The sequence below is a fragment of the Bos javanicus genome, chromosome 4 (genome assembly GCF_032452875.1).
Source record: "Bos javanicus breed banteng chromosome 4, ARS-OSU_banteng_1.0, whole genome shotgun sequence".
Classification (NCBI taxonomy): Eukaryota; Metazoa; Chordata; class Mammalia; order Artiodactyla; family Bovidae; genus Bos; species Bos javanicus.
The window spans coordinates 113,041,309-113,062,503 of record NC_083871.1 but is presented as its reverse complement, the minus strand read 5'-3'; the positions used below and the strand labels follow the sequence as shown (position 1 = coordinate 113,062,503).

The window sequence follows — 21,195 nt, the reverse complement described above, 5'->3', positions numbered from 1 at the left end:
GATATCCCCTGACCACACTGTCTACAGCCCAACACCCTCCTCCATCCCAACACTCAGTGTTGTTACCTAATAATTTTTCAGGGCATTTGTCACTATCTGAAATAACCTCATTTTCCCATTAGTTTGCATAGTAATTATGCAAACTAATTACTATGCATAATGTAATTATGGATAGTGGATAATCCATAACAGTGGATAAGCCCTCCACTGTTATCCTCCATTTCTTGCACACAGAAATGTTCATAAATAGTTTTGGATGATTGAATGGTGAATCAAAAAATAGGGCTAGGAAAAGTCAACTCCAAGAGCAGGCATGATGCCCAGAGCAACCAGATCCACAAGCAATTGAATCATTAATATACCTAAAGAAAAAATGGGATGGGCTGAGAAAATTGGCTGAGATATGTCTCAAACCAACAAAAATTTACTGTCAGATAGAAAAAAAAAGTATCAAGATTGTGAAGGCAGACATATCAGGACATAGGATACCAAGATCATTAAATGGTTCAGTTACTGAATTCACGTGCGCACCAGTGAGACTTCTAATGAAACTTCTAATGTAGGTTCCCGTGTAGCTTCTGGGAAACATGTCGGTCAGGCTGATGCAAATATCCAGACCACCCATGGACATTATTAAACTGACACTCTGGCTTATCCATCAGTTTCTGAGTCAGCTGGATTCAGCATCCAAGCCTGAAACTCTAGAAAAATATTCACATCAAATTTCCAGTGTCAAGGGAGGCAGCACCAGGCAGAGGTTTGCAGTCTGATTGGCTTGCAGAGATGGTGCGGCAGTTTAGAAAGTGGGCTGAGGGACTCACCTGGTGGTCCAGCGGTTAAGAAGACTCTTTGCAATGCAGGGGACACCGGTTCAATCCCTGGTCTGGGAAGATCCCCCAGGCCACCTAGCAACTAAGCCCACATACCACAACCACTGAGCTTGTGCTCTAGAATCTGAGAGCCACAACTAATGAACCCATGTGCTGCAACTCCTGAAGCCCGTGCACCCTAGAGCCCATGAGCCACAAATACTGAGCCTACACACCCTAGAGCCTGTGCTCTGCAACTAAGAATAGCCCTCGCTGGCCACAATTAAAGAAAGCCTGTGTGCAGCAACGAAGGCCCACTGCAGCCAGAAACAATGAAATAAATAAATCGTAAAAACAAAGAAAAAGAAAAGAAAGTGGGCCAAGGAGTGAGAGCGCCTGGGTCTATAACCCAGTGCTGCCACTTACTAGATGCGGACCTTGGGCAAGTCTTGAACTTCTCATCACCTCCATGACCTCATTATTAGTGAGGAATAATAGTAGCACATATTTCATAGTTATTAAGTGAGTTTGCAGATTAAATGAGTTAGTTGAAATCAAGTGCTTAGAACAGTGCCTGTCCCAGGTTAAGAGCTCAAGAAGCATGCTTCATCCCACTACTGTTTGTGAAATAGCAGATACAAGTAAAGGTGCTTGTGTGACGGAATGCCTGCCATAGAGCAAGCACTCGGTGACGAGTAATTTCTCATTTTGGCTTGTTTTCACTTTGGCAAGCTCTCTATGCCTTACCTGCAATGAATTCACCAAGATAAATGTCATCTTGTTGCATCTCTTAGAAGCCACCCATCTTCCTTCCCCAATGACACTCAGCTCTTGACACAAGCCTTTAAATGAACCTCGGTGCCATTCACAATTATTCCCATTGGTGGCAGTGGTGTTAGAGGAATCAAGGAAATTTACTCTTAGTACTTGGATCCTGTCATCTCTATGTCTGTAGAATATGAATGTAACCTGCAGAGCTGAATGTAACCTTAGATGTTATCTTACTCAAACCATCATTTTTAGTGATGGAAAAATATTCTTCGAATCACAAATTATACAAAGTTTAAAATAATGCTTTAGGGCTTCCTTGGTGACTCAGTGGTAAAGAATTCACCTACAAATGCAGGAGATACGGGTTCGAGCCCTGGTCTGGGAAGATCCCAAACGCTTAGGAGGAACTAAGCCCGTGCACCGCAGCTACTGAGCCTGTGTCCTAGAGCCCAGGAGCCGGAACTACTGAAGCCTGCGCACCCTAGAGCCCGTGCTCCGCAACAAGAGCTGCTGCTAAGTCGCTTCAGTCGTGTCCGACTCTGTGCGACCCTATAGACGGCAGCCCACCAGGCTCCCCCGTCCCTGGGATTCTCCAGGCAAGAACACTGGAGTGGGTTGCCATTTCCTTCTCCAATGCATGAAAGTGAAAAGTGAAAGTGAAGTCGCTCAGTCGTGTCTTACTCTTCGCGACCCCACGGACTGCAGCCTACCAGGCTCCTCCATCCATGGGATTTTCCAGGCAAGAGTACTGGAGTGGGGTGCCATCGCCTTCTCCCCGCAAGAGAAACCACTGCAATGAGCAGCCCTCGCACAGCAACGAAGCGCAGCCCCTGCAGGACGCAACTAGAGAAAAGCCCGTGCAGCAATGAAGCGCCAACACAACCAAAAATAAATCTATAAAATTATAAAAATAAAATAATGCTTTAAAATACTTACCTTGTCCCTTAAATTGTCCATCATATGATTTATAGCATACATATCAACATATATATGTATATATGCATAAGCCCAAACGTCTTTTTCAACTCAAGAACGTTTATAGACCACAGCTTTGAGACCTGCCTCTGTAGTCTGTTCCCCCTACCACCTTGCAGATCTCTAGCTGGCAGGGACCATGGCTTTTTTGCTCCTTTCCCACCAATCACCCTTTAGGGAGCATGCTCCACGAAGCTTCTGGGTCAGTGAGAATCCCAGAATGAACACTCTTGGGCTCAAGCTGCCCCACCCCAACCTCAAGTGTCTGTATTTGTGTAGTGGATGTCTGTCAATCTCGTCGGCCTAGCACGTCTGTTAACCTCTTTGGTCTAGCACGTCTCCCTTCCTCTGAGCATATAGGCACCCCCTCCCCTTTGGGGACGGCTTCATCTAGGCTCTAGTCATGTAATTCAAAGGGCTGCCACCCTCTTGTTCAGTGACAATTCCAGCCAGGTCACAGTGACTGTTTGAGAGAGAGAGAGAGAGATATAATCAAAATATTAAAATTTAAACATAAAAATAAATATACATAAATTTTAAATATAAAATTTTATTTTTATAAAAATGTATTTTAAAAATAAAATTTTAAATATGTATATAATATAAAGTTTTATTTATTTATTTTTATTTATGTTTGGCCGTGATGGGTCTTCCTCACAGCACGGGTTTCTCTCTAGCCGCAGCCATTGGTGGGCTACTCTCTAGTTTCGGCGCCTGGCTTCTCATCTCAGTGGCTTCTCTTGCTGGGGAGCACCAGCTCTAGGGTGCAAGGGCTTCACTAGCTGAGGCACGTGGGCTCAGTGGTTGCGGCTCTGACTCTAAGAGCACAGGCTCAATAGTTGTGGTGCACAGGCTTAGTGGCTCCACAGCCTGTGGGACCTTCTCAGACCAGGGATCGAACTCATGCCTCCTGCACTGGCAGGTGGATTCTTTACTAGTGAGCCCCCAAGGAAGCCCCACAGTGACTGTGTGAACGGCAGGCATCTGACTCAAAGCAGCCCAGTCACAGCACCCTCACCTCCCGGCCACAGTAACTGAGCCAGGGGTGGGCCTGTGACTTAAGATCATCCCTGGAATCCTTTTAATCTGAGCTGAGGAAGCAGGTTAATTTCCTTCCTGGTGAAGTTATAAATGTGAGTCAGGAAGAGTCTTGTCCCCCATTTTTTGGAGTAAGTTAGCTTGAAAGAATGCTCCCAGCACAGAGAAAGGAGCAGAGATGAGTCATTTGTGTCCCCGTGGGGGACTGATGCTTCAGTGGCTCCTCTGCGTCTGTGAATAATTCTGGATTCCTCCCAGAAACTTCCCCTTCCTCCTTGGTTGACTGGTCAGGCTCAGATAGGGGAACTGGGTATCTGAGTGACAAGATTTTTTTTATTATTGCATATCCTTTTATCCCTTTTGAATTTTGAATGGATCAATGTAAAATCTATTCAAAACTTCATTGATTGATTAAAAACTGGTGCAGAACTCCTTTTAGAGGGAAAACAGTATTTTGTTCACCAAAAGAGTTTTACTGGGCATTTTAACTGTGAAAAAATGGGCTCCCGGGCAGGACTTGGAAGGCAGAACGTGAGCAAAGATAAAAATAAACTGCCCTCCAGAGTAAATTAGGATTTTGGGGTTTCTCTGGGTATCCTAGGAGTGACGAACCGCAGAAGGGGGAAGGGAGCTAAGGCAGAGATATGTAAATTTGAGAATCCAGAAAGCATGCATTAACTAAGGAAAATAAACCTTTCCTCACCCCCAAATCGTTGAGAGGTGGGGCAGGACTGCTGATTTTGACACTCTATGTTACCATTAGAGGATATTGATCCCATTGGGATGCACCCAGGTAACCAACGCTAGCTTACACTTCTAAAACTGAATATAGATCTTCTAAGACTGGATATAGATCTTTCTTGACTTTTAAATGGGTGTCTACTCTTGTAATAGGAGACAGTCAGCTAATAGCAATTATAATGCTGAGGGATGATATGGGTTTAAAATAAGTCTAAACGGGTATGAGCAGAGGTTCTCAGCCTTCGGCAAATGATGCCAGCATCTCACTAGGAGACTTACAGGAGACCTATGGGAATCTCAGTGGATGGCGTGGAGGGACATGAGATTCTGTCTCATACCCAGGACTCCTTGAGAATTACCATTCTAGAGATGTCCTTCCATGGCGGTTCCCTAAGGAGTCAGTGTTGGAGTAACAGCCATGGCCTTGCCCAAACTGTTAGGGTCCCAGGATGATAAAAGGCTGCTACATTTTCAAATTTTCTTCCCCCCACTCCTTTTTTTGGGGGGGCCACGCTGCGCAGCTTGTGGGATCTTAGTTCCCAGACCAGGGACTGAACCCAGGCCCTTGGCAGTGAGAACAGAGTTCTAATTACTGGACCGCCAGAGAATTCCCTACGTGTTTTTCTAACAATAACAATCAGACAGACCAATACTGGAAAACCCAGACACAGGCTGGTTCATCTTGTGCCTGGTAGGAAGTTGATTCATCTCCCCCTCACCCTCGGCCATCACCCGATATTCCCAGACTGGATCTCAACCAGGAATGGTGCCCAGATCCCGGACCATAGGATAACCTTGTTCATCTGTGGCTCTTCATTTTCAGTAGCATCTAACTTAACCTTGTCATCTCTAGATTTCCTCTCTCAGAAAGCCACTCGCTGCTTTTGAGCCATGCTAAGGGACTGGAAGAAACACAAGCTGGAATCAAGATTGCCGGGAGAAATATCAATAACCTCAGATATGCAGATGACACCACTCTTATGGCAGAAAGTGAAGAGGAACTCAAAAGCCTCTTGATGAAAGTAAAAGTGGAGAGTGAAAAAGTTGGCTTAAAGCTCAACATTCAGAAAACGAAGATCATGGCATCCGGTCCCATCACTTCATGGGAAATAGATGGGGAAACAGTGGAAACAGTGTCAGACTTTATATTTTTGGGCTCCAAAATCACTGCAGATGGTGACTGCAGCCATGAAATTAAAAGATGCTTACTCCTTGGAAGGAAAGTTATGACCAACCTAGATAGCATATTCAAAAGCAGAGACACTACTTTGCCAACAAAGGTCCATCTAGTCAAGGCTACGGTTTTTCCTGTGGTCATGTATGGATGTGAGAGTTGGACTGTGAAGAAGGCTGAGCGCCGAAGAATTGGTGCTTTTGAACTGTGGTGTTGGAGAAGACTCTTGAGAGTCCCTTGGACTGTAAGGAGATCCAACTAGTCCATTCTGAAGGAGATCAGCCCTAGGATTTCTTTGGAAGGAATGATGCTAAAGCTGAAACTCCAGTACTTTGGCTGCCTCATGCGAAGAGTTGACTCATTGGAAAAGACTCTGATGCTGGGAGGGATTGGGGGCAGGAGGAGAAGGGGACAACGGAGGATGAGATGGCTGGATGGCATCCCTGACTCGATGGACGTGAGTCTGAGTGAACTTAGGGAGTTGGTGGTGGACAGGGAGGCCTGGGGTGCTGCAATTCATGGGGTCACAAAAGGTCGGACATGACTGAGTGACTGATCTGATCTGATCTGAAGGGGCTACAAGTGGGTCTGTGGCACCACGGGTCTCAGGCTGATTGGCAGCCTGCTATGGAAAGGTCTTGGCATTGAAGGCTGGCTGTGACCTGGCCATGACTCACCTTGCATCTTCACCACCTACAACTTCACACAGCCCGGCTCTGGCCAGGCCAGCCTCCTGCCTTTCAGCTCCTGTTCCTGCCTCCCTGGCGTGTCCCATCCACATCCCACATCACCTCTCCCTCCTCCCCTGCTCCACTCAGGTCATTCCTTTACGCCCCGACTCCTCCAGGTCCAAGAGGACATATAAGCTCTTAGCAGCGGATGCTTCTCAATGGGAATCTGGTAGGAAAGAGTTTTACTCTTCATAATTTTTTTTAAAACCAATTTTTACTGCATGCATTCATTTTTTTTAATTAAAATACTTTTTAATTAACACATCAGCAGAAGGAAAATAAAAACCCACCCCAGAGCAGGACCACCCTGCTCCCGTAGGTGGCCTGCCGGGTCCACACCGAGGATCCTCGCTGTCTGGGGGTGGTCCACACTGTCACCCGCTTTGGTCGGCTCGCACGAGGGCTCCCCCGGGGCCGGTGCTGGGGGTTGGGCTGACTTGTGGCGTAACCGATGGGGCACTCGGTGCAGTGGGGTCCACCGGACGAGGATGCAAGAAAGCAAACCCAGACTTGGCTCTCTCGCTTATCATCCGTCACTAAACCTCTTTGGAAATCAGCTCCTTGAAGGTGAAATAAAGGGACAAACTCGAGCTGTGGGCGCAGATGTTTCAAACTCATGTCTCCCATCCAAGTACTAACCAGGCCCGACCCTGCTTAGCTTCCTAGATCAGACGAGATCAGGTGCATTCAGGGTGGTATGGCCACAGACAAAACTCATGTCTCAATAGGGGTTTCTCCCCCTTCCTTCACACACTCAGCAGCCAAAAAGCAAAATACGACCCTGTTGGTCTCACTTCCCATGATTTAGGTTATGAAAATGGTGATTTTCTCCACATGCTTTTGAAAAGCAGAATACTGCTGCCTCCCAACCAGAACCAGATTAGAGGGTTCCCCTCCTGCTCCAACAAAACTCCACTGAGCTTGTCTATATTTCTCATTTTCTTAAGATGTGCCTCCTTCTGAAAGCAGAATAGAAGAAGAAGAAGAAAAAAAATCCCAGTTAACTGGATTCCAGTTCATTGAGGGTTTACTATAGGAAGCCACGCTGGAGAACCCTCCAGCCTTGTGAACATGCAGTCTGCGATCTGGACACCTTTTATTTAATTTCAGGAACTCCCTTTGCATGGCAAAAAGGGGTCTGAGGAAAGCAGAGCGGCACAGATGAGGGGAAGGGCAGAGGCAGAGCACTCACGAACTGTGGCCCCCTCCCCCCCGGCTGGGAGAGAAGTGGGATCCAGGGGAGAAGTCATTCTTGATGCAAACAAGGGGCCTGGGGCACGCCACCCCACCCCAGTGCCTGGCCATGCAAGACGCAGAAATGGAGACTGTGGCCCATCAGGACCACGGAAGAGATGCACCGACTGGTGGGGAGTCCCCTGGGGGCCACCCCCGACCCCCCGACCCCCCGACCCCCCACGGGCGCCTGCAGGGTCTGGAGCCCAGGAGGGTCTGTGTCCGAGTCCACGGGGCATGGCCGGTTAACAGATAGCACCAGTTGGGAGGCTCAGGGCAGGAGAGAGACAGAGGCTCTCAGAGGCTAGCACCTACTGGCCTGGGCCCTCCTGGGATGAGACTCACGTCCTGCCTGGCTGCTCTGGCAGCAGGAGCCTTGCCCTCACCCCATAGCCCCAGGCAAGGAGGAAATTGTCAGGACGAGGTCTGAGCCGGGGCACCAGCTGCCTCTGGAGGGCCAGGGGCACCACACTGAGGGGCTGGAGGTGGGAGGGACAAGCTGGAGGTTCGAGGCGGGGGGAACCTGCCTCCTGCCCAGTGGTGCCCCAACACCGAGAACCTTCCAGAAGCACATTCCTGGGGCATTTTGTAGTCAACCCGTTGCCCATTCCCCACCCCATGACCCCATGAGTGGGCCCCCTGTTGCTTCTGATTTATGTGTGGTGGGTCAGGGGCAGAGAGACCAGACCACAGAGGTCTCTCCAGTTCCAGAGGTAGGCAGCGTGTGTGTGGTGGGGTGGACACTCCGCTGGAGGCCTGGCCCTGGTCCCCCGCCCGCCTCTCTAAACCATCTCAGCTATGTCTCCCCTTCCTCAGCTATCCAGTCGGGAAACTCCGACCCCACCTACCTCAGAGGGACAGGCTAAGGGTGAAAGTTGATAACGGATAGAAAAACGTGTTTTTTAAAAAAAGTATAAAGCGCTATTCAAACGCGAGGCAGTGTTGTCATCACGGAGATCCACCCCTTAGCACGTCCCTCCTCTTTCACCTGGACACCTCGGCTTCCTTTTTTAGGGTCGCTTTAACCCTTAGGACCCTATTTCTTCATCTCAGCAGGGGGCCGAGACTCCCGGGTGGCTTTCCCTGACCACAATCTGAGACCCCAGAGCCCCAGAGGCCGAATGGGCAGGCTAGGTGCCCGAAGGGTGGTGGGGGGTGTGTGCTGGCCTCCTCGCTGCCCTTCCAGGACCGTCCCTGGGGGAGGAAGCCCCTCGGTCCACCCCGTGAGAAGAGCTGGGCTGCCCCTTCAGCCGGACAGGTCTAGGGGACCCCTGCCCCGCCCTCGCCACCCTCAGGGGGACCCCAGCCCGCCCCTCCCACCCTCAGGGGGATACCCCGTCTGGAGTGCAATTCCTGTTCCCGATTTCCAGCAGGTGGCGGCTCGAGGGAGGGAAGGCGCCCGGAGAACCGAGGGCGGGATCGTGGTGGGGGGGGACGGGGAGAGCCTCAGGACGCGCCCCCCAGGCTCGCCCCGCCATCCCCGACCCCCGGCCCCGGCCCTGTTCTTGTCGCCGCCGCCGCCAGGCCCTAGTCTCGCTCCGGCGGCGGCTGCAAGGGCCGCGGGGCGCCCAGACCCGGGCCTCCGCCCGGGCCGCCGCCGCCGGCGCTGTGCACGCGCAGGTGGTCCTTGAGCGACTCCTTGTAGCGGAAGCTTTTGCCGCACTCGCCGCACGTGTAGGGCCGCTCGCCCGTGTGGATGCGCTGGTGCTTCAGCAGGTTCTGCTTGCGGATGAAGCTCTTGCCGCACAGCGCGCACTGGAAGGGCCGCTCGCCCGTGTGCAGCCGCTGGTGGTTCTGCAGGTGCTCCTTGCGGCTGTACGTCTTCTCGCACTCAGAACACTTGTAGGGCCGCTCGCCGCGGTGGGTCATCTGGTGGCGGATGAGGCCCGAGTGGCAGTTGAAGCTCTTCTCGCACTCGGCGCACTCGTACGGCCGCTCCTTGGTGTGGCTGCGGTGGTGGATGATCAGGCTCTTGCGCACGCCGAAGCTCTTGCCGCACTCCGGGCACGAGTAGGGCTTGCTGCGCGCCCCACCGCCGCCGCCGCCGCCGCCGCCGCCGTGCAGTAGGAGGCTACGCCGGAGGCCGCCCGGGGAGCAGCAGCTGCCACAGCCCCCGCCCGGACCCCCGCCCGCCGTCCCCGCGCCCCCGCCGCCGCCGCCGCCACAGCCACCCGAGGCCCCGCCGCCCTCGCCGCCCGCGCCGCGCTCCCCGGCAGCGCAGGGAAGCCGTCGTCCAGCAGCGCGCCCCCGCCGCGGCTCGGGGGCCGCCCGCGTCCTCCGGGGGCGCCGGCAGCGGGGGCAGGCTCGGCGGGGCGGGCTGCGGCGGCGGCGGCGGCGGCGGGGCCGGGGCCGGGTTCTTCACCATCAGCAGGCTGTCACCTGGGGGGAGAGACACGAAGAAGCGACATGCTGATACGGCTCGTCCGGGGCGCGGGGGACCCACAACCGTCCCTGCGAGGGGGGGCCCCCAGGTCCTTGGTTAGGTCCTCTGAGGCCTCCTGCGAATCATGGGCTGGCGGGCCCCCAGCTTCCCCCGAGGATGAGGGGATTAAACACGGCTGCCTGACCCTTGGACCCGCACAGAGCCGTGAACCGGAGGCACCCGAAGTGGGTAGGAGGGGGTCACGCAGCTAGGTCAGGAAACACCCCCAGATGCTGGGAAGAGCGGTGCTCTGAGAAAGCTCCCTTGAAAGGCAGAATTGCCCGGAAATAGACTTAACTGTATGTTCCATGCTAATTTATCTAAAGAGAATTTCTTGACAAGAGGGAAAGGATTTGCCAGAACCTATCCCAGGTGAACCCACCACACAGGTGGCTCAGGCAGTAAAGAACTTGCCTGCAATGCAGGAGACCCGGGGTTCGATCCCTTGATTGGGAAGATCCCCTGGAGGAGGGCATGGCAACCCACTCCAGTCTTCTTGCCTGGAGAATCCCATGGACAGAGGAGCCTGGTGGGCCACAGTCCATGGGGTGGTGGCAAAGAGTCGGACTCGACTGAGCCACTGAACCACCACCACCATCCCAGGTGAAAAGCCTGTCTAAAGGCCTAGGGGAGTGGAATGCAGGGAGCTGGGGGCATGCCTCCCACCTCCCATGTGCGGTTGCATCTCCACCTAGCACGCAGCCTTTGGCCTCCTACAGCAGTGGGGTCAACTGGGTTGGTGCGAGTCCCATCTGGCCTCAGACCCCGTCTGTGGGGAGCAGACATCATGGCACTCTGCACCTCCTGCTGTGGAAGTGGCTGCTTGGCCAGCCTCTCCAGGAAGCACCAGTCTTGCTCCTGCAATGATGCTCTTTGCTTGCATCCCTGCCTCTCCATAGTCCATGCTCCCGCACTACCGTGGGGTCAGAGGGACACAAAGCCCAGAGCGTCAATCAGAGCAGCGACCTCAGGCCCAGGACTCCGACCCCCGAGGAACCACTGGGTTTGATGACTGCGTTCAGGAGCCTTCTCCTTCCTACACCCTCCATCATCACCTCCTGGATCCGTCGTTCACAGTCCCTTCTTCCTACAGGAGCCCCAAACTGTGACCCGTGTTCCTTACCAGCTGCTCCTAAACAGGCTGGGCTGAGCCCGCCCCCACCCCCCATCTCAGCCCACACTGACGGTAGGTCTGGCTGTGGCCTCTGTCACCGCTGCACTGTGGGCCTTGCTTCTCCCTCTCCGCAATCTGCTCCTCTCATTCCTTCATAGGTGTTATTCCCAAGAGGACCCCCAAGGAAACCTCCATCTCGGGGACTGTTTCCCGGGAAACCCAACCCCAAACGGTCCCAATCCTCCTCTGATCCTGCATCACGCTCGGTGTGGCACGTTTTTTGGTGCTCTACCTTCCTGACCCAGCTTAACTCCTGGGTCCCTCTGACCCTTCCTCTGTCGGGGTTGCCCAGGGGACTCAAGGAGCTGAAGACTGCTGGAAAAGACCACATGTCTCAGACCCTGGCCTCCTACCCTGCAGCTCAGTGTGTCCCATTTTTCCATTTTCCATGGAAACGATGTCACACCTTCTCCTCCAGCGTCTAACGTGAAGACTTGATAACTCTGGAAATCCCTGGCCAGTAACTGATTCAGATACAAGCACATGACCTTGTTCTGGCCGATGAGATGTGTTTGCTGGGAAGGCTTCCTCTCTCCCTGGAGACAGTGTAAGGAAAAAAAGATGGTCTTTCCTTCCCCTCTGGGGCTGGAGGTGATGCTTGGAACAGCTGTGGCCATGTTGCTCCATCCATACCAAGGGTGGACGAGCAAGGACTGGAAAGAAACTGGGGCCTTGATAATACAGCTGAATCCTTGAACTAACTGAGACTGAAACCAGACCACCTCTTCATTACGTAAGAGAATAAATGTCTTTATTCTTTGAGTGTGGGTGGGTGGGTTTCTGTCCTCAGCTACTGCAATTCTCTTTTTTAGTTTTATTTTTTTGTCTTTATTCTTTAAGGCAGTTTGAATGAGGATTCTAAAGCAGTGAGTATCCTTCCAGACACAATGACACAGCTTCACCCAACTTAACCCTCCCTTGACTTCATGTGCTCCCCCTATCCAGCTACCAGCTTATCTCATTTCTCTGTTCCTTTTTTTTTTTAAGTTAGCTATACTTGCTTTCAGTACTTCTTTACCTCCATTCTCTTTCAGACTTTCACAATCAGGCAGCATGTCCCAGCATGCCACTGAAACTTTTGTCAACATTCAGGTCCGCTCGCTCCCAGTCCACTCTCCTTTCCCTGGCTATTAAGAAGACTCTTGAGAGCTCCTTGAACAGCAAGGAGATCAAATCAGTCCATCCTAATGGAAATCAACCCTGAATATTCATTGGAAGGACTGATGCTGAAGCTGAAGCTCCAGTACTTTGGCCACCTGATGCAAAGGGCCGACTCACTGGAAAAGACCCTGATGCTGGGAAAGATTGAAGGCGGGAGGAGAAGGGGTCAACAGAGGATGAGATGGTTGGATGGCTTCATCCTCTCAATGGACATGAGTTTGAGCAAACTCTAGGAGATAGTGAAGGATGGGGAAGACTGGTGTGCTGCAGTCCATGAGGTAGCAAAGAGCCAGACATGACTTAGCAACTGAACAACAGCAACACAGAAGATGTTATCTCCAAGACAGACATATCTCCAAGAAGATATGTCAAAATCTGCATCTCCCCAGTGGTTCAGAGTGTGACCTTCTTTGGAAACAGGCTCTTTCCAGGGGTAATTAGTTAGGATGAGGTCATACTGGAGGAGGGCAAGCCCCTGATCTAACGTGACTCCTTGACCTTACAAAACACAGACACACAGACGGTGTGAAGACAGAAGATTAGGGTGATACATCCACAGATCAAAAGACAGCAAAGATCACCAACAAACACAGAAGCTAGGAAGAGGCAAGGTGGGGTCCCCCACAGCTTTCAGAGGGAGCAGGGCCGTGCCACACCTCTGACTTCAGACTTCAGGCCTCCAGAACTATGAGAATAAATGTCTGCTGCTTCAAGCCACACTGTTTGGTATTTTGTTAAGACAATCCTAGGAAACTAACACCCCTGAATCCTCGAAAGGAAAGGGGTCAGTGCTTTGATGCAGGCCTTTGAAAGGCCGCCACGACAGAGCATCACCCTGTAAGGGGCAGGCTGGGTGAGCGGCCATCCCTCTGGACCAAATACCCAGGGGCCCGGCTGGGTGCCCCACTCACCGGGGCCAGAGTCTAACCCGAGCTCCCCATCCATGGAGTCGCGTGGGCCCCACGGGTACGGCTGCTCCTCCTGCTTTATCCATGACAAGATGTCGTGGGCGGAGATCAGAGACTCTGTTTGGGGAAAGAAGGCAGACTTAGAGCCTGTTCATTTCGCTGAGCATCCTACCTAAGGCTCAAACACCACCACACGCAGAGGCCGCCGCTCGGCCCAGAGGGTGTGTGCAGTCTGGGTATCCTGTGCCCCCACCCTCCGTGAGGCCTCCCTGAATGGACCTCACTGGTGCTGCTGCACCTGGGCTCAGCCAGGCAGGAGGCCCGTCTCTCAGGAGGCCCGTGTGGCGACAGAGCCAGGATTGGCATCCTGGGAGCCCCAGGGCCATCTGTGGCACCAGGCCAGAGGGGAGCCCAGCCTCTGACAGCCCACAGGACAGAGGGAGGAAGGCGAGGCCTTCATGATCAGCGACAGCAGAGGCGGTGGACAAGGGTCATTAATGAGAACTGCAGCAGAACATTTGCCTCTCTTATCAGGCTTTCTCCTCTGTCCTGGAGCCCTTCAGCTCCCCACCCCAAACCGTGTGAAGCTGTAGAGCTGACACACTGCACGGAACCCCAGACTCTACATCGGCCTCTCTGCCTGGTGTCCCCAGGGGTTACAACCACCAGATGAGATGACGCTGGCCTCCTCCACTCTGCAAGTATACGTGAACACATGCACATATGCGTGCACACACACATATGTGCACACATAAGCACATATACACGCATGCACGTGCGTGCACACACACACACACACACACACACACACACACACACATACACGCACGTGCAGCCTGGGTGGGCAGAGCTTCCCTACTGCTCTTTTATGCTTCCTTTTATGCCTGGACTACCCTCAGAAATTTTCTGGGAGTCACCTAGCTAGTATTCGCTCAAGGAAAATTCCAGAAAATGTAAATTACTTTCTGTCAGAAATATGCACCTTTAAAAGGCTTTTTAGGGACTTCCCTGGCTGTCCAGTGGTTAAGACTCCGTGCTTCCACTGGGGTGCAGGTTCGATCCTGGGACAGAGAACTAAGACTTCACATGCTGCGTGGCATGGCCAAAAAAAAGTACAAAATAAATAAATAAAAAGGCTTGTCGATTATACTTCACAAATCAGCTATGTCATTTCAGTATCAGTTCACTGACAGGACAAATTATTGATGTAAGGATTCCTTTAGAGAAATCCTCGCTTTTCTAGTAGTTACACACCAAAATGTGTACAAAGTCATCCTCTGGGGAACACGCAGTGGTTCATTCCCTGAGTCTCTCACTGGCCTTTGACCAAAGTGACTCAGTCGGGTTGATTTCCTGGCAGATAGGCACATCACCCTCCACGTGCACTGGCGGACCGCTCACCTGAGTTGGGGTCCGTTGGGATGTCCCTCTCCGCCAAGTCCTGCTGGTCCCACACGCACGGGGGCTCCTCCTGTTTGATCCGGGACAGGAGATCCTGCGCGGAGGCCGGCGAGTCTGCTTGAGGGGACAGAGCAGCAAAGGGGTTAGGGGACACGGGCCCTCCCGCCAGGTGCTGCTTTACGTCTCTCGTCTCTCGATAGGTTCTTTTCCCTAAACGTCAGCGGTAATCATTCGAGGCCATTAAAGCCTTAGGTCGGCTTGGCCTCCACTGCTCGTGCTTTTGCTGAGAATAAGTGGAAACTACTTATGAGTGATGACATCACAGGATGTCCTTCAGGAATGTAACCCCTTCCACGGTGACGGAGGTCTTCCTCCTGCAAGGACCAGCCAGGGAAATGACACTTCCAGGAAGCCTTTGGGAGACGGTGAAGGACAGGGAGGCCTGGCGTGCTGCAGTCCATGGGGTCGCAAAGAGTCGGACACAACTGAGCGACTGAACAACAAGAAAGCCTTTTATCTTCACCATCTTAGCGGGAATTTTCTAAGATGTAACCTACCTGTTCTTTCCTCTGCAGACTCCATTAAACCTCACTTACCTTTTATTGCCATCTTATCTCAAAGACCCCACTGGAGATAGTAATGTGGCTATATAGGCTTTCGAGGAACGAGCTGGATGAACTGGAAAGCTGTTTTCCTCTGCTGGGGGGCTGTTACCACTCGCCTATGAGTATGAGGCTTTGACTAAGGGGATGAGGCTTGTGGAGGTCTAACCCACGGGTAAGTTAAGAGCTTATCTTAACTTATACTATCATCTTAACTTATAGTCACAGGACATTACTGTATCTTTTGATGGGTAATTTTATGTGTCTGCTTGTCTAGGCAACAGTACCCAGATAGTGGGCCAAACATTACTCTAGATGCTGTTATGTTGTTTTGTTTTGTTTTGAGGAGTTTAACACTTAACCCGTAGACTTGGAATAAGGTGGATTACCTTCCGTTATGTGGGTGGGCCTCTCCCACCAGCTGACAGCCAAACAGGAAAAGACTGACTCCCCGAGGAAAGGTGAATCCTACCGGCAGGCTGCCCCCGGTCTCCAGCTGGCAAAAGCCAACTCCTTCAATTCAATCACTCTCTCTCTACACATGTGTGTGCACGCACACACCCTGCTCTTCTTTGGAGAACTCTGACTAAGCCATATCTTCTCGAACAGAGCGCTCACGTACACATGTTGGATGGATGCTGTCAAAGACGAAGTACCCAGACTGCCCGTCAGGACGGCGCCTAGGGCAGGGGGGTGGCTGGCACAGAGGCAACAGCTGTGTTTGTTTAAAACAAATCAGTTCTTCCCACTTGGGAGCAGGTCTTAGGGACCCACAGATTCCCCACCCACCGAACCTCTAAAATGCCTCACTCTCAGTACTTCGGCAGACACTGTTTTTCGAGGGGAGAAAGGAATAGTTAAAACCTGATGTTACAAAGAAGAGAAAACAGAACAGCTAAGGCTAGAAGTGCTGGCCCCTCATCCCCATCACGCACCATGTCTGTGCCTCGTGGGAAACCCTGTCTTTCCTATCCATCAATCGTGGACCCACACTCCATCTTCAGCTCAGGCCTCTGGCCGGGCACACCCGTCAGAGAATGATGGGCGCCTGTAGACCATGCAGACTCTTCCCTCTGCCACTCAGCCCAGGCGGCCAGGCGGCTCACTCACCGGTTATGGACTCCGTGGGGATGGCTCTCTCCTCCAGGCCCCGCTGAGCCCGGGCACACAGGGCCTCCTCCCGCTTCACCTGAGAGGATGCATCCGGTGCTGGCCCCAGGGGCTCTGCTCCTGAGGACAGAGGGTCACACGGTCGGTACCGTTTTCAGGAATGATCGTCACTAGGGGTCAGGGGCACAGCTGACAGCGCTCACCAGGGAAGAGAGCACAGGGGCCTTGAGTTCCTATGGGCACCTAGGAACCCTGAGGAGCAGAAGGGCATGCGAGCAGGGGGTGATCAACCTCCAGGACAAGGGGGTGGGCCATGCCGCAGAGTTAGGTAAGAGAAGGAAGGCAGAGAGCATGGAGACAGCCTGTGCGGGGTGGGTACTATTAGGATAGGCCACAGGGCTCCCTCCGCATGGGAGACATCCGGCTTCATTCTGCACCCCAGTCAGAAAGATCGGGCCAGACACACACATACACACACCTACACCAGCAGACACAGACAGACAGACACACCCACACCAACAGACACAGACACACAGATACATAGACACACACAGATAGACACACGACACAGATACACAGATAAACACACAGACATACACACAGACACACAGACACACTCACAGACACATACACACACAGACACACCAACAGACACACAGACATACACACATACACACACATAGACACACTCACAGACACACAGACACACAGACACACACACACACCAACAGACACGACAGACACACAGATACACAGACACACAGATAGACACACCAACAGACACACAGACACAGATACAAAGACACACAGATACACAGATAAACACACAGACACATCAACAGACAAAGAGACACACAGACATATATACATACACACATACATACACACACATAGACACTCACAGACACACACACAAAGACACACACAGACATACTCACAAACACATACACACACAGACACACAGAGACATACTCACGGACACATGCACACACACAGACACACTCAGACACACACACACAGACACACACTGACACACTCACAGACAAATATACACACACACAGACACACCAACAAATAGACACAGACACACAGACATACACATAGACACACACATACACACACACTCACACCAACAGACACACACACAGACACATACATACACACACACTCAGACACACACACACAGGCACATACCCACAACAACACAAACAGACACACACACAGAGACATGCACAGACACCCTCACACAGACACATACAGACACTCACAGACACACTCACAGACATACACAGACATACTCACAGACACATACACATACACACACACACAATTAGCAGGAAGTTAGACTGGGCAAAGGGGAGCAGCCCAGCCCCATTCCTGGATGGCTAACGCACAGCACCCTATGCACAAGGGACAATAATGCACTTTCCATGTAGACCCCAAGGCGCCACCACAGGGCATCTTCCTCTTACGAGGCTCTCTGGTGTGGCTTACACCACCAGCCCCGGCAGGAGACAGCTCAGGCAGGAGGAAAGAGATGGATCTGGGTCTCAGGTCTGCGTTCCACCCAGCGGATGAGTCACTTGGCCTCTCTGGCTCTCAGTCTGCTCTGTCCCCCCTTAAATGGACACCGTGGTCTCTGTTCTATGTGACACACGGATAGAGGTTACACTGCTTTCATGGGAAAGGTCATCACAGCTGACCTCAAACGTGTGGGGTGCTTAAGCCAGGGAAGGAGGCATTTAGACAAAATGCCCAGAATAGGCAGATCCACAGTGACCAGTGACTGGGGGGTATGGAGAACAGGAGTGACTACTCCCGGGTGTGGGGTTCCCTATGAGGAAATATTCTGGAATTAGATAGTGCTGATGGCTGCACCAGCCTGTGAACCACTAAATCCTACACTCCAAACGTGAATTTATGGCAATGTGAATTACATGTCAATAAGGATCATCGAAAAACCAAGAGAGTTCCAAAAAAACATCTTTCTGCTTTATGGACTATGCCAAAGCCTTTGACTGTGTGGATCATAATAAACAGTGGAAAATTCTTCAAGAGATGGGAAGACCAGACCACCTGACCTGCCTCTTGAGAAACCTATATGCAGGTAAGGAAGCAACAGTTAGAACTGGACATGCAACAACAGACTGGTTCCAAATAGGAAAAGGAGTACGTCAAGGCTGTATATTGTCAGCCTGCTTATTTAACTTCTATGCAGAGTACATCATGAGAAACGCTGGGCTGGAGGAAGCACAAGCTAGAATCAAGATTGCTGGGAGAAATATCAATAACCTCAGATATGCAGATGACACCACTCTTATGGCAGAAAGTGAAGAGGAACTAAAGAGCCTCCTGATGAAAGTGAAAGAGGAGAGTGAAAAAGTTGGCTTAAAGCTCAACATTCAGAAAACGAAGATAATAGCATCTGGTCCCATCACTTCATGGGAAATAGATGGGGAAACAGTGGAAACAGTGTCAGACTTTATTTTTCTGGGCTCCAAAATCACTGCAGATGGTGACTGCAGCCATGAAATTAAAAGACACTTACTCCTTGGAAGGAAAGTTATGACCAACCTAGATAGCTTATTAAAAAGCAGAGACATTACTTTGCCAACAAAGGTCTGTCTAGTCAAGGCTATGGTTTTTCCAGTAGTCACGTATGGATGTGAAAGTTGGACTGTGAAGAAAGCTGAGTGCCGAAGAATTGATGCTTTTGAACTGTGGTGCTGGAGAAGACTCTTGCGAGTCCCTTGGACTGCAAGGAGATTCAACCAGTCTATTCTAAAGGAGATCAGTCCTGGGTGTTCATTGAAAGGAATGATGCTAAAGCTGAAACTCCAGTACTTTGGCCACCTCATGAAGAGCTGACTCATTGGAAAAGACCCTGATGCTGGGAGGGATTGGGAGCAGGAGGAGAAGGGGACGACAGAGAATGAGATGGCTGGATGACATCACCGACTCGATGGACGTGAGTTCGAGTGAACTCCGGGAGTTGATGATGGACAGGGAGGCCTGGCGTGCTGCAATTCATGGGGTCGCAGAGTTGGACACGACTGAGCGACTCAACTGAACTGAACTGAAAGAGAGCACACTGGGAGGGAGGGGGCTGCCTTCGAGCAAGCTTCTGGGGAGGTTTTGGTAAATACGCCCTCCACGTGTAAGACAGGAGGAGCAGAGGGCCCCGACAGGAAGGCTGCTGTGACGAGGCAGAGAATAAGGTCGGAGGACCAGATTTCACCTGGTCCGACACCGTCAGGAGAGCCAAGTCCCCGAGAACCTGTATACTTCCTGTCACTTGGTGTGATGTTCTCAGGGAACTGGTTTCTTAGAATTTAAGATTCCCCTTGGGTGAGGGGACAGCCTTGGAGGGTAAATCTGCCTGTGAGAACAGGCTGAGAATGCTGGGGATGACAGCCAGGCACAAAGCAACCGGCCACGTGCACCAACACGCACCACTCACACCACACACAGCACGCACCCTACGCACAGCACGCATACTACGCACCGTATGCATATCACGCACACCACACACACTACGCACCCACGCACATTACGCACACCACGCAGCCACACACACTACGCAGCTACGCACACCACACACCCCACATAGCCATGCACATTACACAGCCACGCACACTATGCACCCACGCACACCACACACCCACACAGAGCCTTCTCTGCCCACTTGCCTGGGCAGGGCCGCTCCCACGTCTAGAGCCCCAGTCAGGCCTGGGAGGCCGCCCCTCCCCATCGTCTCCAGTTCACCTGGGCATCTCAAGTGACATGCCTCTAACCCAAAAGACGGACCTCCATGGTGGCCTTTCTGGCCCTGAAACTTCCTGTACGTGACCGCCAAATCTGCAAGGCGGCAGAACCGGCCCCACGAACAACTAAGAGAAGCTGCGCCCCACCGCCCCCCAGAACTCATGCTGGGATGGGGGCTTCTCTCCCGCCCCACCCCGACCTGGGGCTGTCTGCAGCTGCCATCACCTGTGTCTGGATCCATGAGGATCTCTCTCTCTTCTGGGTCACGCTGCTCCCACACGCAGGGCTCTTCCCGGGGCTCAGCCTGAGATGGGGCTTCTGGCTTGGACACGGGTCCCTCCGAGTCTGGAGTGAAGTGGAAGGCAAGGAAGGGCTGAGGGACGTTCACCAAAGGGTCTCCATCAACAGCGATGGGGAGCCCTCCCCTCCCGTACCCTGGCGCCCCTCTCAGCAGGTGGCCCGTTATGTCAGGTCATCTCTCAGGAGAGTCTAAGTCAGTGGATGCTCCAGTTCCTGGTGGAGAACTAGCTGGGTTCTGGAACCCAGAAATAGCAGCAGAGAGACCAGTGGCTTCTCCAGGGCTGCTGGGAGGTAGCGCCTAGGGATGCTGTTGGGCTGTATTTCCAGCATAGTAGCAGCAGAGTGTTCAGTTCTGTAGTAACAGGCCCTGTTCCTGGGTCTTTACTTTCCATACTCTTATCAATTGCTCTAACTTCCTAACAGAGAAGCACATTGTCTCTTGAATTTCCATGAAGTATAAACACGAAACACCTTGCCTAGGGGTGCATCCTGGGTTGAGAAGCATGTAACCCCTCACTCCAGAGATGCTTGCCTGGGGGACGAAAGGCACACTTACCCAGGGACATCAGGGTTTTGTAGTTCTCCTTAACCAGGTTGTTGTAAAGCTCCTTCTGCCATTCGTCCAGGTTCTTCCACTCGTCCTCGGAGAAGTAAACAGCGATGTCCACAAAGGTCACTGGAACCTGGGCCAACAACAGCGTTAGTCTGGTGCTTTCTGCCTGCTGCTCCTCCCCAGCTCCCGGGAGGGGCACTGACCGCTCCACCCCAGACTCTGGCCCCAGTCCACATGGCCCCAACCTGCCCATCCTGCTTGGCCTGTCTCAGTGGAGTCAGTCTACTCTGATTCTCCTGAGCTTCCAATAACAGGATGGTCACCACT

The 21,195-nt window shown here is 52.1% G+C and overlaps 1 protein-coding gene across 1 annotated transcript in view; it reads right to left on the bottom strand.

The window, feature by feature from the left end:
* Positions 1-7,248: 7,248 nt before the first annotated feature.
* ZNF282 (zinc finger protein 282) overlaps positions 7,249-21,195 on the bottom strand; it is a 25,980-nt gene continuing 12,033 nt past the window's right edge. The window contains 8 exon segments of the mRNA XM_061415035.1: positions 7,249-9,679; positions 9,682-9,756; positions 9,759-9,851; positions 13,141-13,254; positions 14,539-14,652; positions 16,251-16,370; positions 20,241-20,360; positions 20,872-20,998. Coding sequence (XP_061271019.1) covers positions 9,000-9,679; positions 9,682-9,756; positions 9,759-9,851; positions 13,141-13,254; positions 14,539-14,652; positions 16,251-16,370; positions 20,241-20,360; positions 20,872-20,998 — 1,443 coding nt within the window. The 3' untranslated portion in view covers positions 7,249-8,999.